Genomic DNA, 16943 nt, shown 5'->3' on the forward strand with positions numbered 1-16943 from the left:
TTTTTGAACTATGGAGTTCTTGGCTATTATGCCTGTGCTTATACCACGGTCCCTCGAAGTCTATTTGATGGAGTACCGCTGCAATACACTGCTGAGGGGTCTATTTGTCTCTGTTGCCCTCAGGATTCCGAACCGTCAAATGAGGTGGTAGCAGAGGCCCCAGGTAAAGTGGTACCCTCTACCTCAAGAAGTAGCTCTGAAGAGCTGGTATCGGTGGCACAGAAACATCCAGAAGAGGTAGGACCTTCTGTGTCTATTTTATTCCAAACGTAACTGTTGAGAATTTAGGTTTGCCGCAATTTTTCACTCCTGGTCTTGTTTTAGCTACAAAAAAGCTTTATTAAAAATAGAGTGCAGACTAGCCCTTCTACAACAATCCTGTTGTGATTTCTAGGGCCTCAAGTATCACTGCCTAAAGCTAAGGTTGTTTGCTCTGCTGTCATTAGTTGAGAATCTCATAGTAAGTGTCTGGAATTTCCAGTAATCTTAGAAAATATTTGTGTTCATTCCTTCTAATACATCCATAACAAGAGCCAAGAGCTTATTCAGGCAGTGAAACAGTCAAATCCTATAGAACTAAAATTATTAGAAAGTTGTGTGTGTTTGTTTGTTTATTTTAGGGGGGGGGTTTCTTTGTTTTGGGCCTTTTGGTGTAAGGCTATTGCCAAAATTCTTAGATTTCGACTACATTGGCCATGATTTCAGAGAACTTCCCTCTCATTTTTAAAGAAAGCTACCAGGAAACGGAATTTAAATGTATCTAGCTACTGCAGATGCCTTCATTTGAGCACCAGGAGTTACTTGCCTGGCCTAATCATATGGCCAAATTCCACATTGCTATGACAAAACTTTGGTTCCCTGTCCATAAAAGTCCATTCAGTATTAGCTACTACATTATTAACCAAATGCCACTGTTTGAGTTTCCCTATAATAGAAAAAAATGTTGGAAGAATTCTTTTAAAATGTCATGATTGCATGACTGATGATTTGCACTTCTCCTGTCTCTTGATATGAGAATGTATTTGCATGATAAAAATATAAGTGTTAAAAATGTAATAAAAGAAGACTAAGCTAAATAGCTAAACCCACCATACTTCTAAGAGGTCAGCATCCAATTTCATCCAGCAAGTTTCAGGTCATGAGTTTATTCCAAAGTAAAGCTAAGTTAAGATACGTTTCTGTCAACCCATGAAACATACCTATTTCATAGCCAAGGGGTGGTTAGCTGTGTTTGTCTAAAGCCAGGCAGAAGGTAGGACAGAGAGGTACCTTGGGGACTAATTGGTTCAGAGAGGCATAGGAGAGAGAGAAACCTGTAAAATCAAAACCTCTTTCATATTGTGGAAGCATGTTTTCAGGGGACGATCCTCTCCCCCAACCCCAAGAGTCAAAATGTCTGCTTAGAACAGGAATTGTCGGCTCCTGAGAAGAAGCCCTGATACTTCAAATTCACTCTCCCCAGCTTATGCCAATTTTACAGATTTTTCTTCTTATGACAGACCTATCAAAAAATGTTTCTAGATGAATTGGACATTATATTAAAACCTATCTAGTCCTTTTTGAGAGTTCCTCTAATTTCAGTTCTATTCATAGAAAAGGACATTAACTCTTTGTTGTTAAAAATATTCTTTATTCTGGAATTTCTTCTCTCTTCTGATTCTCTATCTTGTTTCTATATCTAGTGAGAAAGGATAGAGTCCTCCCCATAGGCAGGTCAAAAATATTACAGAATAATGCAGATTAGTACTAATAACAATTCAATACATCTTGAATGTAAGAAGGAGATTCTTGGAAAGAAGGGAATTTGAATGACTAAGAATTTGCCCTCAAGAAAGTCTGTTAAAGTAGTTTTTGAAGGAATAACACTTTCTCCAAAAATGGTGGCTTTAGTGTAGATGAGAATAGAGAGTTCTATGCCTGGATTTATGTGGGGTATTTGGTGTAGGACCCTTCACTGTAAGAAGAGGACCAATAGTATTTTTCCAGATTCATAGATGGTACCAGTATATTGGCAAATCACCATGATGGGGAATTAAGTTAAGCTACACATGGATGACCAATGTTTTAACTTCTTAAATTCTCCTTTCAGTCAATTTTCAAACTCCAGCCCTATGCTTTTACTCGGTCTGTGTGTAAAATTAAACCAGCTAACACTTGGATTGACCGGTATTAGTTTACTAGTAACTAGTTAATAACTTAATTTGTATCCCATGTGAATTTGTTGTTGATGAGAGAGCCATTGTTCAGAAACGCATATAACAATGAAAGCTGAAGGAATGCAGAAGTTAAATGGGTAGTAGACTGAAAGACTCAAAACTGCAAAGCATGCTAAAAGGAAGACTGAATGAAATCAGTGGTCAAAACAGATTTCAGTTTTGGCTACAGAAGACCAGTTCATAGTGAAGATGCTTTGAAATATCCTAATAACTACGTATTAGTGACTGTAAACTAAAATTTTCCCCTGACAGTGATGTTTTCTTATCTAAGATACATGAATACAAATGTAATGCTCTTGGGAGTTGTCTGAAGTTTGCCACTTTTTTTTCTGTTGATGATATTTGTGGGTTTTTTGGACAGTCATCGTAGGTCATTCTGTTAGGCTTTGTTCTTGCTAATATAAGTAACATACAATAAGAAGTAAATTTGTAGCTTTCACTTCTCTCTGTGTATATGAAAATTTCATCCAAGATGAATGGGAGGATCAGTGGGACTCTCCCTGTCATCACAGCCTTCTCTCTTTAACCTGGTTTAAGGGAGGTTAATACCAGGTTTAATATCTGGTTTCAAATTAGATTATAATCTGTATGTCATAGGACCATCTCTACCTATGTGACTACTGCACATAGAGTATAGAGAGCTCTGAATTTTGTTTGGGGATTTAGACACATAATTAGAATAAAATCTTTTATTTGGTGTTTTTGCCTGGTTGTCATAGGTCATGAAAGACCAAGGGAAGTGTTATAGATTAGTGTAGATGAGTTTTAGAAACCCAGCAGGTGAAGAAAAATAATTGTAGCATATTTTAAAATAGAAGGAAATTTGAAACTTTATTAAGCAACTATGCATTCCTTATTTAAACAAAATGATAAATGATTGTACTGGTATACCATGTCACTCTCAAAATCCACGTTAAACTCACTTTTTTCTTCTTATAACGAGGATTTTCTAGGGTGATGATTGTACAAGTTTCTATTAGAACACCACTACATTAGGCTATGTAGGCACATCTACACAAGACATTTACTGCAGAGCTGACTAACTCCACAGTAAGATGGTAGCACCTACATGTGCAGTGATATTAGGCCAGAATAAACTAATGAACTCCCTCTAGGATAGTACTGCCAGACACAAGTATTATCCTACAGCAGATTTATTTATTAGGGGTGTGCGAAATGCGCTGTATTCGATTCAGATTAAGCCCGAATAAGGGTCAGTGATTAAATTCGTTGATTTGGATCACTGTCCCCAATTCAATTCGGCCAAATCCGAATCTGAAGATTCGATGCTGATTCAGAGAATTAGCGATTCGGCCATAGATACAGCTTTAAATATTTTTTCTACGTACCTCAAAGTACCAGGGACGGGTCATGAATGCTGTGAAGATGGGGTGGATGGAGCGTCCCACAGGTGTGCTGTGGGGGGGGGGGTTCCCCCACATGCTTGGCAGCAGACCTAGAAGTGGACGGGGGGGGGCCAACATGCTCCCCAGTGGCTCCGGAAGTGCTTCTGGTCCACTTATGGGTCTGCTGCTGAGCATGCTGGGGGGCCCCCTGCACTCCCGTTGGACGCTCTATCCACCCCACCATCTTGGCGTTCGCAAGCCACCTGGTACCTTGAGATGTGTAGAAAAAACATTTAAAGCTGTGTCTGTGTCCAAGTCGTCGAATCTCTCCAAATTGATTCAGAGAGTTCCGATTCGATTCAGAGAAATTAAAGGGTCTCCTGATTCAATTCAGATTCAGAGATTTGGCCACTGAATTGGGCTGACTCTCCACTGAATCGAATCAGGGACCGACGCTTCGCACAGCCCTATTGTTTCTCTGCTGCAGCACACGTGTAGACACTGATGGGGCAGCCTGGGCACAAGGGTGCTTCAGTGCAGAGGCTGCCCCACGCTGAAGCACCCTTGTACCCCATGCATAAACATGTCCCATGTTTGCTGACTATGAACTTGGAACTGAACTGCATGAGCCGCATGAGGTGAAATTTCCCCTCGTGTCTGCATGACAGTTTTCTTATTTTTATTTTAACAATTATAGATCAGTTGCTTTTGAGTGAAAGGAAAGTAAGGAAATACTTTTCCTATTATCAGAAATATTTGTGACTACCCCACAGTCCAGTGGCTGTGGTTTGACTGGCAAAATTTTGTCTTTTGGAGCAATATGGCCTCTTTTTAGGCTTTGTTTTAAGAATTATTCTGTTGAAATAGCTGAGGGTTGAAAATGGTTTTGTTTTGGAAATAACCCGCACAGGGTGCTTACAGAGGTGGGGGAAAAAAACAGCACTTTACTTCCAGCTTAGCACACCCCTGCAACAGGCACAGCACGTGTCAGTTTGACACAGAGAAATTGCGTCAGTTTGACACAGCTTTCCCATCATCTACATAGCTTGTATGCTTCAGCAGGGCTTTTTGGCACTTTTATCTATAATAGCAGCACATCTCAGAAGAGCCATATTAAACATCGTATTCTTTAAATAGAAGTAAGATAGAAATGCACATTATTTTTACCAACTTCTTTTCATATCAAGTTAATCATGTTTTACTAGTGTGGGCCCACAAGCTTTTCCTCTTGCATGTATGTTTTACAAATTCTTTATTTATGCATAAAAATAATATATATAAGTTCATAACTTTTAATTCTGATGAAAAAGTATGTTTTTGAGCCTTTAGGTAAACTATAAATGATGACATTGTAGCAGTCAAGTTTGAAAATTCTTTACCTCTCTCTGTTTTGCTTTCTGAGTACAGTGGTAAAACTACCAAAGCTGTGCAAAATATCAAGATACTGAGCTAAGAAGAGCTTAAAATAGGTATCCATTAATCTGTTTCTGAATTATTAGGCGTTTACTGCTTGCGGCATATCTGGATAAAGTGCAGACTTTTTTCTATCAGCTGTAGTATAGTGTTCTGCTTTATGGGGAAAAATGTGTCTTGTACTTAAGTCAACTGCTATTCGTCATAAGTACTCTACAGGCAGCTTAAAAGGATTGTGGACATTGGCAAGCATCTTACTAGGCATTCAAATCAATGCATTAGTTTTTAAAAGGACTAATGGAGCCTTCTGTATTATTTCAAATGTGAGCAAAGGGAATGTCCCTTCATTTTTGTGACCGTAATTGGCAGCTGACATTTTCTTTTGCTTTTCAATACTCTTCACTCTTTATTCTTTAAGTAAAGCATTGTTTTGCAAATCTTCCTGCCTCTTTTGAGATTCAGTAAGACTGAAAAACGTGTTTTAAAAGTGCCTTCTAACAAAGCAAACCCATAAACATAATCAGCAGAGTCTCCATTCTAATCTTACTTTATTGTAAAGCACAGGGGCTTTTTGCTTTTAAAAAAAGTATAATGTGCCATATTCATGAACAAATTGAAGCAAAACGATTCTGTGACTAAGACTATAGCAATGCCCTCCCAGTGCATTCTTCATCCATAACTATTAAATAACTAGATTACCTTGATAAACATATACCAATCTGAAGGTAATTTAAGGCTGGGTAGAATAAACAATGGTGATGGTCAAAAATGATTCGCACACCCAGGGAGATGCAAGAAAATATTTAATAGTGAACACAACGCCATGCCTCTTGCTCTGATGAAGAGACATAAAGCTTTCTTGTTTCTAACTTCAAAGATAGTACAATATTTTTTTTCTGTTTCCTGGAGCTGCCAGCTTTAAACGCCTCTAAGAGAAGAATTATGGCAGACTGTTGTTGACATTTCAGCTATAAAAGTTGTGGATATTTCCTAGATGAAGTTAATTGAAAACAGTTATCCATACAGTAAGGCTTCAACTACGCGTTTTTCTTTTGCATCATATTTTTGTTGTGCTCTTTCTTTTTTTAGATCCTGCTCTACTTTGAAAAGTATTTGTACAGTTCCATGTTGATTGTAGACTCTGGTCTGTGATCTCCCAGTGATTTCATATTAAATTTCTTCGGTCTGTGATTTTTTTTTAAATGCCAGCTCCCCATAAAATTGATCTGAAAGTCAAGTTGTGTTCTTTCCTTCTTATTTTTCATCACTAACAGTATAATTTTGCAAGCCAAATTGTACCTGCACAATTCACGGTTTCTGATGTTATCTTAGTCACAATTCTAATTTTATCCCATGTGGCCCAGTAAAACCTATCCTGTGCGGAAAACTGTTCCAAAGACCTATGAATGAGTTGTTTTTACCATTATTAAAGAATATATGTTGCATTATTTTTGTAATGCTACGTACTGCAGTAAACTGGCTACTGTGTTTGTTTACTATGGCTTTTTGTTATATTAATGTGCAGATCTGGTTGTCACAAAGTTATAGTGCTGGCAGCCAAAGAAGATTTGCCCTTAAGTCAAAATTTAGAGACCTAAGGCTTTGGGACAGAAACAAATTTGCCTTGAACATCTACCATGACTATGAAAATTGGTGTTTTCAGTGTACACCACATAGTAAGAATAGTAAAATACAATATATAGCTATAGGATTTAGGGAAGGAAAGGCATGTTAGATCATGTAATCTCCCTAGAAATGCAGGATTATTTCCATTAAAAATTCTAGTGTTTTATCTACTCTGGTTTTAAAAGTTCTAAGCAATGTGGGAGTCTTTTCCTCTGGTTCTGTGCTCTGTTCACCAGCTTCCTATGGAACATTGTTGTTATAGTCTTTCTTTTTTCATTCATGACCAGTTGTAACAGAGAGCCAGTCTGTGATAGCCATGCATTTGAAATAATCTTCTGAGAATATAGACAATTCAGATGATTCATACCAAACCATGTTTTAATCTGAAAGTTACTTGTAGTCAAGCTGGACATCTCAGGTTGCAAGGCCAGATGAACTGTGTCCTGAGTTAACGCACAAGTTATTCACCTGTCCAGAAATAAGTATAGTGCCTTGTCTCTTTAATATAAGTATTTCTTGTAATCTGATTACTGTTTCCCATTAATCATTTTTAATTGTCATGAGAGACAGTAAGCTGTATATTAAATATTAGTGACAGCATAAATGTTATTTCAGTTGTCTTGATTTTTTTTTAACGCTTATAAGTAATAAGATATTAATAAAAATTAGAGTATTATATTTTGTATATTGAGTATTTTCATAGAGCACAACTGGAATGTACAGTAGTTTGGAATATGCATCACCTGAAAATAATTTAAGCATTCCTATTTTCATCTGAATCTATTAAAATGGTTATATTCTAGATAATCTCCTTAATAACAAAAACATAAAGGTCAGAAGAAATGGTTACAGAAATGTTGCCATACAATGTTGCTTTTGAAGGTAATTTATTATGTATGTTTAAGCTGTAAATAGCCTTACTGAGCCAAACCTCTTGAAAGAACATTATTAGTTTAAAAATGAATTAGTTCTGTGTAAAAATTTTACAAATCCAAGACATTTGTCTTTATTTAACCTTTTCACAGACTCTGCCCTTCTTTAGAGTACATTCAGTCCTATATCATCCGTTACTTGGGAAGGTATTTAATACATGACTTGGCATCATTTGCATTATACAAGAAGATTAACTTTACAAGCTCTGCTATTAATCTGAGTAGCTCTACATATTGACCTATGAAAGAACATAATTAAGTTAGCTTAATTAAGTTAATTAATTGTCACACTCTGATGAACTTACTATTGAGAGGAAATTAAAGGCAAATAGAAATTGGCATTCATTGGTTTGAAATCATATTTTAAAGGATTTTAACAAAGATACATTATATTTAGATGATGAAACTATCTATTGTGTAATAACCAAAGTACAAGCAATTAAAAATGTTAAAAGCTAAGAATCCCTGGAGTGACTTTATTGACTGATATTCAGACTCACTTCCCAAAGCAGATCTTGAAAAATACGTGCTAGAAGTTCAGCAAATAAGAGAGTAATTTTTATAACCAAATAATTATATTTAAAAATTAATTCCATATATTAACTAGAGAAGGACACCCCATGAGGAAATTTACAATCGGTACAGCCTGATTCCAGATTTATTTTTCTTGGGAAGAGTGAGGACAGGGGGACAGATAGAACCTAAACCCTGAAGTACACTGGTGCATTCCAGAGCAGGAGTATTTGTCTAATGCTTGGGAGAGAAAAGGTGAATTACACTTCAATTAAGGGAGGTAGCTACAAATACGTAGGGGGGAAATGTCTGAGTTTGTAGCAAGAATCCAGTAAATAAACATTCCACATGACTGGAACATCTTAGAGTGTGTTCCATCAGTCTTTATACATATGTATCGTACATGCAGCCATATGTATGCAGATTTGGTTGTACATTAGTGTCACCACTGAAAACATTCTGTTCTAACCAGAAGTAATTAATCAAAATATATAATAGAAAAATGGAGATGTGTGCTAATATATGCCCGCTATGTTGCCAAGTGAGCATTTCCTGGATCAGTAATTTTACCAATTTCAGCAGTTTCAGTTTTCAATTAATTGCTTGTCTGGGTAATGTTTATTTCTTTTTTTTATATGTGTTTTTTTTAGTATATGAGTATTTTGGGTTAAATCATACGAGCTATCATTTTACTCTGTCCTACTATTGTTAAAAATAATTATTTTTATCCAAGTAAACACAATGGAAACCTTGAGGTTTTAGATAAAAGGGCGCCTGTAGACATGTGGGGATACTGCTCCAGCACACTGTAATTACACCGTGGTGGATAAGACTAAATAGAGTCTGCTGGAGTGTGTTAATTAGCTTGCTCCAGCAGCCTCTGCATCTCATGTATTCAGCATCTCTGCACTTCAAAATGGTGGTGGGGCACTTCAACTAAAGCTTGTTGAAGTTAAAGTGCCCCTGCCACCATTTTGAAGCCTGGATGTTGAATACACGAGAAGCTGTGGGCATTTTTATGAGCACAGCTCTCGGAGCCACTCTAATTAATTAAAGCACTCACCTTACCCCCACCCCTGGAGCACATGTAAAGATGCCCTATGATATGTGTTCTAGATAACAATGAGGAGTTAAGTATCTATACACTCATTTTAGTATGCCACAGTGACACCACTAAAACCAGTAAAATTGCAATATGAAACCAGATTTGTTCAGAAGTATAGGCCTTGTAAACAAAATACGTTTACAAATAAGTAGGAAAACCACTCTTCAAGGAAGAAGAAAATACTTTTCTATTCCCGCATACTACTGTTTCTGTTTTATTAGCATATTCAACCCGACATTCTGACGTAAGTGTACAGTTTTTTAAAAGTCAAAGTTATCATGTAATTAAAAATTTTTCATTTTCTTCTTTTATTTTTTTTCCCTTTTAGACAACTATCCATGCCCCATTCTCTTATTATAACACACTTTGATTTAAAACAAATGGCCTGGTTTATGTTTTGCTTCCTTTTCAGGCAAAAGGTATATCTGGAGCCTGTGTTCAAAAACTAACGTCCATATTTTAGTCTAATTTTTAAATGTTGTTTTTTGGTCTTCTCACTTGTCTGACATATTTGAATAAAAAAAGTTTAATCACATAAGTTCTTTGGTCATCATACCCCAGTATGACAAAGACTTTCTATTTTATAGTGAGATCAGAGCCATGGTCCATTTTTATAGACAATATATAATCTGAACAAATTTGGTTTTATTTTCAATGTCATACATTGCAAATATGTTGTAAGTGCCTTTAAATCATTATAGTACAGGTGTCAAACAATGGAGCTGAAGTATTATTGAAAATTTCAATGTCATCTTTTAAGTTAGTGGAGATAAGAAGAGGTCAGTCAGTAGTCATTAATAATGTACGTTATATAGATTTCCTCTCCCCCCAAGTGTGTCAGGATTATCTCTGAACTGCAACATAGTCCCTACACTATCACAAGGCTGTTTATGTGAATTTAAAATGCTGATGCTTTCAAATAAACTATTTAACCAGCATTGAATGATCCATAATATCCTTTAAAAAAATAACGTCACTTAGGCAGATACGTATGTTGTTTATGTGAATAGCTGTCTTTGTCGTGAAAAATCCTTTTATTATTCAGAAAATCATAATTGTAATTAAGTTTAGCAGCAAAACTATGTACAACTTCTGAAGACTCACTTCTAGACTTTCCTGTGTTTCCCCCCTTTTTAATCCACTTCAGATGCAGAATATTTTTAAATAAATATTTTTCTATTTTGTTTTCTTTTTAAGATTTTGCTTAAATATTTAATTTTTCAACATTTCTCCTTCCCTTGTAATTACATATTGTGACTGTATCTTTCACTCTATTTAAAAATGTGAAACATCATTGTCATAGCAGACTTCAGTGAGACTTTGAAGGAATATAATAAATGTTAATATTTTCAAATAAATGAAATACCTAAGGGTCAGTTCTGAGGTCTTTAATCAGGTAAAACTGTTGAAGTCAATGAAGTCAGCACAGAGGACTATATACAATGTGGAGAATATCAAGATAACATTCTGCCAAGATATGTCACCAGTCAATGTGTCCCCTTGTCTTGGACTTCATGATTTTGTTGGATAAGAGCAGTCCAACCTGCAAACCAAAAATCCTTTCTGGTTTTTCTCTCCAGTACATAAGGTGACTGACTGTTCTGAGGGCACATCTCAAGCAGTGGGAATGAATGTCTCTCTTTAGCTTATAATTCATTCTTCACCACACCACCATCTTCCACAGTGGGAGATTGCTTGGTGTTTAACTTCCACAAGAGCAAGTCACTACTTAACTTTTTCTTGGTTAAGCTTCTGAAGATTGTGCTCCTAAAGATATATTTGACAGTTCTTTGATCTTTCTCCTTTCCTTTCTCTGAAACCGCTCCAATTTTTTAAAATCCTGGAATTATGGATCCTCAACACAGTATTCCAGTAGTGGCAGTGTAGGGGGGTGGTTTATGAGGACAGGGAGATTCATGGCCTTGTATCCAAGCCAATATGTGGGATTGAAGGTTGCTACCACTGACAATAAAAAGAGCCCTGATGAGGTCTTGCCCAAGTCAGCCAGACAGCGGCTTGAAATTTTCAGTTAAGCAGTTTCCTTCAGTCTGTATTAAACAGAAAGTGGCAGCTACACAGTGCAAGAGAGAGAGAGGAGAGGAAAAAGAAGCATCCAGGGAACTAAACATGTATGAGTTTTATATTCTCTAACCCAACTCTGGTTCTGACTTTCTCTGTGCCCTTGATCAAGTCACTTGACATTTCTGTCTGACATTTCATCTGTAATATAGAGATAATATCCACTTTATAAGGGTGTTGAAGTGATTGATAGTAAAATGCTGGAGAAATTTTGTTAGAGAGAAGTGCAATGAGAGATGCATGAAAGGCAGGTGGGAACAAAGAGGGGAGAGAGACGAAGCTTTCACTAGTGAGTGAGGACATTAAGGTATGAGTCTCTTGACAATTTAAGATTTTGCTTTGAAAAACATTCCTATGGTTGGAAAATAATCTTCCAAATGGGAACAAAGTAAACTGATTCAGTGTTGTCTTCCAGAAATTGTTGGCAACCTAGAGCCTCGGTTACTCATATTTTAGCTAGGCAGCAGCAGAATAAAAATAGCCAGACATTTTTTAAGATCTTCATGCTGATGCTGGGAAAGCAAACATCTCAGCAGAGGCACTGATAACACGTCCAAAAAATATTGATGAAAAATGGGTAAGTAGAAAAGTCTCCTTCTTCCCCTAGCACTGTCCCCATTCACTCCTTTTCCTCAGGTTTGGAGCAAGGCAGAGTACGGGAACTTCTGCATAACCCTCCTACTGTCTCAGTGTCTGGACAAATGCACATTTTTGGTGCTTTAAAAGTGGTAAGAACAAAGGAAGGAAACTGCTGCTTGGGAGCTTGAATCAGCTGTTACTTAATTGGTACATCTGAGAGATCCTGTAACAATAAAAGTTAGGTAAACTGCCCTGACTTCAGCCCTGAATGAAGCGGGGTTGAAGTTGGAACAATTTTGTTCAACATGTATGATTATGGAAACATGTAGATGTAATAGTTGCATCGTAACAGCCCACATCAGTATCCTTCGACAGTGATACAATTGTTATGTCTGTCTCAGGCCTAATGGTGCAGATAGACATAACAATTGAAACATTTCAGCCAAGGCACATGCGTACGGCCCTTGTGCCATTCCCATGATTTTAAAATTTTGCAGCCTATTCTGGTGCCAGCCAGGTGGTGCTAGTAGGTTCTCCAGTAAGGGGTGGAGAGTGGCTACACTTTCCACTGCTTACTCCTCCATTCCCCCATTTCCTCACAGGGATTGGAGGTAGAAGAGAGCGGAGAACCCAGAGTGGAGAGATTCGAAGAGAGGTGGTGAGGACTCCCCTAGGTAAGATTCTGCTGCTCCTGCATCAATCCCCTTTGCTTTTCCTCTTCCCTTTCAGCTGAGCAGAGATGTAGAGGGACTGAGGCTGGAAGAGCCAGCTCCAGTGGCTCTAGGGGCCCCAGGAGTCAGCAGTGACCTGGCAGCAGCAGGGAGGGACCTAATCCTGCCTCTGGGTCTGACATGGGTTTCAGTGGAGACATGGAGGCACCCCAGGACCTGTAGTGGGACCAACACCCGTTCTCCCTCCTTTTTGCAAACAAAACAAAAAGTGAAATGCTCCAAAACAGTACCTTTTTTTAAGAATACTATTTGGAGTGTCTCAGGCACTTTTGGAACATTTTTGTACATTTGTATAGCTGGCATTTGAAGTATTGATGCTGCAAGAAGTGATATTGTAAGCAGTTGGGTAGGGGGAGGTATCCATTTTTTATTCCATGTGCTTTGCATTGTAGAATGTCTTTTGGGCACTACCATATGATTATTTAATCATAAGTCAGAACAATAGTGCTCAACCTGTCTGGATCCACTGGCCAAATAAGTGGCCTGGTGCCAGCATGCAGGCCAGATCCTGTCAAAAATCAGCACAAGTAAAATCCAGCACACTGGCCTAGCCCCATGCATCAGATCCAGTTGTAAATTGACTGTGCTGGCAGAATCTGACATGTTAGCCATGTCATCTGGCACATGGGGCTCCCCACAGGTCCAGAAATTAGGTAGCAGTGTAGCAATAGCAGTTTTAATTGCTCCCAGAGCCATGGCAGTTAACACTGCTCCCCTTTTGCCCAGTTTCTAGACCTGTGGAATACCCCATGGACTAGATCAGCATTTCTCAACGCATGCGTTGTGACCGGAAAGTGGGTCGCAAGAATATATGAAAGGGCCATGAACAAACTTTAAAAACTTGATCAACAAAGTTTAAAAATGAATTCTTCTTTTAGGGAGAAAAGCATGGGAAACCACAGGTTTCCCCTTGCAATCTAGCAGAGTTCCAGTCTACAAGGGGCTGCTTGGGGATAAGGAGAGTGGAAGGAGTGTGATCAGATGGGGTTCCACATTCACGTATGTACACACACATGCACGTGACAGGCAGTGTGAAGACACTGCCCACCACCCCAACTCCTCTCCAGCTCCAGGGTAGAGCTCTGTGGCCTGAGGGGAATGACAGCCAGGCCATGGTGCTCTATTCCCCCCACCCCCCACCCCAGTCTGCTACTCATGCATTGTGACTGGCACAGGAGTCCTAGCGGTAGTGACAGTAATGAGTCCCACTGCTATGCTTTGCCCTCCTGCACTACGTCTTGCCCCCTGGGCTGTAGAGTCAGCCCATGCCAGTCCAGCTAGGCTGCATCCCCGTGTCTGCTGTAGGTGAACAAATCTGGGGGCCCACATGACCCCCCCCATACCCCTTCCCCACCACACCCCCACCCCACATACCCATCCACACACTGATGGGCTGGGGCCTGAGAAGAGTGAGTCAGGAGTGATGGGTAACAGCAGGGCTAGGGGAGTGGAGACCTGTGGGTTGGAAGTGAGGGACTCCAGCAGGGCCAGGGGGCTTTTTTTCTACTTAAACTATTTACTGAGTCAGGACTGGCCATCAATGTTTACAAATGGGTCCTGGTACAAAAATGGTTGAGAACCACTGGACTACATGGGCTGTAGACTGAGTACTACTGATCCAGAGAGAAGTGTTTTTATGCATGTATCAGCCGAAAGCTAATATAAATGTTGGAAGCCATCCCGTCCTTCTTTACAAGAACCAAATTTGCACACACATAAAAAAAAAAAAAAAAAAAAAAAAAAAAAAACCAAAACCAAACACAAAACGCGACACTTTCCCATACATGAATAAAGGCAGATTAGAGGGAGGCCATTTAGTTTCCTTCTGTCTTTATGCATACATGCACCTTTTATTATTCCTTTTTAAAAACTGTAGGATATTACATACAAACACTTAGGATTTTAATCTTAAAGTTGAGAAACTAAACGCTCAGACATTACAGTATCCTAAAAGTTAATGTTAAATATTACTGTTTCTTCTCCTATTAAAAGTAAACATTGATACATTTTACTTGGTATCTTATCAATGAATTTTGAAATACTTTGTATGTCATTGCATAATATAACATATAGTCAATTCAGAAAATAACCTAATTAATTTTTCCAGAGCAGTGCAAACTTTGGAATTTTCACATAATGCATTATTAATCACAGCCTTGTATTTATGCTAGTTTTCTTTTCATTGAACATTTAATTTGAATAGCATATGAAAAATTGTTAAGTAGTAAGTCAGGAAGTGATTATTACATGAATTATGAACTGTCTGTAATTTTATATTAAACTTTCAATGTAGTCATCTTATAAAAAACACTAGATCCATTATATTGATTCTTTGTTTTTAATTTATTTATTGGTATCATAATTGTACTTAAATTTCAGTCAGGGCTAAATATCCTAAAACAAAAAACAGAAGGACAAACCTTGTATCCAGGAACTTTCATTCTCAGTATAAGCCCCCTCCCCTTATTTTTTTATTTATTTTTAGATGTAAACGTAAAACTTTGAAATTTTATTTCACCTTTTCTTGCATGTTATGTAAGTGCTTGCATACCATGCCTTTTCGTTTCCATTTGTAATAGAAGGAAAAGAGTGTGTGAAGATGTTAGTATTGATTGAGGTGTTTGGGGGGGGGGTTTTGGCTTTCCTTGTACTAGACTTTGTTTTCTTCCTTTTTTCTTCTGTAGGAAGATACGCCCTATTTAAATTTGGAATTTTTGCTTGAGAGCTTCTGTACCTCTGGAATCCATGATAGTCACTATACATTTATGTTATGAATAGAACAACATTAAGGGAAATGAATAAATTGCTTGCTAAAACAAATAGGCTTCTACTCTCAGTAACTCGACAAACTAAAGCTAGAGAAGTATTGTATATAAAAGCTGAAGTAGCAAAAGTTGGTTTATATAAACACTTTGCCCCCATGGTAAAGTTTCTCATTAATAGACATTGTTATCAAATCATGCCCAATCTGTATCAAACAACTCTATCATCTATGTATGGTTGAAGTGAATGTCATAAAAATCATTGGGCTTAAACGCGCGTCACTCCAGTGTGATAAAATTACTGCATTTTTATTTACTCAATAACCTTAGGAATCCTCAAATTAAAAAAAAAAGGCAAATGTTTCATGCCCTTTGCTGTTCTAACAGTGACACATATAACAATTATTCATCATCCCATAATGGATCATTTTTATCAGTCCTGTGTCTCTTCTGTATATATAGAATAAATATTTATGTTTTCTCATTTTTCTGAGCTAGAAGATACAGATAGAATAGGTCTGAAGTGTCAACTATAATTCATTGCCTGCAAAGAAAGGCCTTATACTGATATTGTGTGGAAGGAAAAAAACCTATCTAAATCATTTCAGTGGCAAGCTTATAACCAAGATAACATCAGCATTTTCCTTCTTGAAAATATATCTGCCATAAATTAAAGGAGGTCTTCAGTATTTTATTAAAATACTTGTGACAAGTTTAACCCCATCTTCATCAGAAACCTATGTATGAGTAAGAAACCCAATGTAATCTAGAAGGAAGGTCAAGTGAAAGTTAAAATGAACTTTCTGCTCATTCTACAAAAAATAATGTTAAAAAGCCCTTTAAAATTAGATTAACCAAATAAGTCTGGGAATAGGAAGTTTTTAGATAGTAATTTGAGTCTATTTGTTTATTTATTTAAATTAAAAATTTATTTTATACTTCAATATAGTGTATCAACACATTTGCAAGAGTATTGACATTATTTAGTTAAATGTGCTTGAATATTAATTTAAGGTGAACTGGTTTTACTAATGATGCAGACAATACGACAAATGCTAATATTAGATATTTTCACTTTTTAAATAGGTAGATAATTAAATTTATGTAGCAGAATTATAATTAGCTTTTTAACATTTTTGTAATAAAGAATTATTTTCACAAATACTATAAGAATGTTCCATATTTGTTTTGTTCTGTTCCAGCACATTATTTTATTGTACAACAGTTTTCTAGTGATCAGGATTGGTACTATTCATGATGAAGTTTAATAATAGAAAAGGAAATTCTTATGTAATACAAATATTGCTAATGCAGCAGTATGCCAGTTCCTGGGCAAGCAATCTACTCATAAGTTATTTTTCTTATTATGTTTGTCCACACTGGCATCATTGTTAACACTATATTTTAATGGTTTGTTTTGTTTTGTGATAAGCATCCCTATTATACTTCTTAGAGGCTAAGCATGAAATCTGTAAACAGAGATGGAACCAGTGTGAGGTACAGTGGTGCTTCTCTCCCCACTCCAGAGCTGCTCCAGCTGTGAGATGTGGCTGTGCTGAGTCCCAGTCTCAGCAGGGGGCAGCAGCAGCAGCACACAGATTCCTCCTTCCAGCACCTGCGGTCTGCCCACTCCACCCTCCT

At 37.4% G+C, this 16943-nt stretch overlaps 1 protein-coding gene across 3 annotated transcripts in view; it reads left to right on the forward strand.

The window, feature by feature from the left end:
* PHF14 (PHD finger protein 14) overlaps positions 1-16943 on the forward strand; it is a 364911-nt gene that overhangs the window by 285083 nt on the left and 62885 nt on the right. The window contains exons 18-19 of one of the 3 annotated variants that reach the window (XM_019508485.1): positions 124-237; positions 5885-7205. The exons of 1 other annotated variant lie outside the window; for it this stretch is intronic. In XM_019508485.1, the coding sequence (XP_019364030.1) occupies positions 124-237; positions 5885-5935 (165 nt within the window). In that variant the 3' untranslated portion in view covers positions 5936-7205. Of the gene's footprint in view, positions 1-123; positions 238-5884; positions 7206-16943 lie in introns of those variants that run through there. One more of the 3 variants, XM_019508484.1, reaches the window with a different exon arrangement.

This window comes from Gavialis gangeticus, unplaced genomic scaffold, assembly GCF_001723915.1.
Source record: "Gavialis gangeticus isolate Ggan-Ray unplaced genomic scaffold, GavGan_comp1, whole genome shotgun sequence".
Taxonomy (NCBI): Eukaryota; Metazoa; Chordata; order Crocodylia; family Gavialidae; genus Gavialis; species Gavialis gangeticus.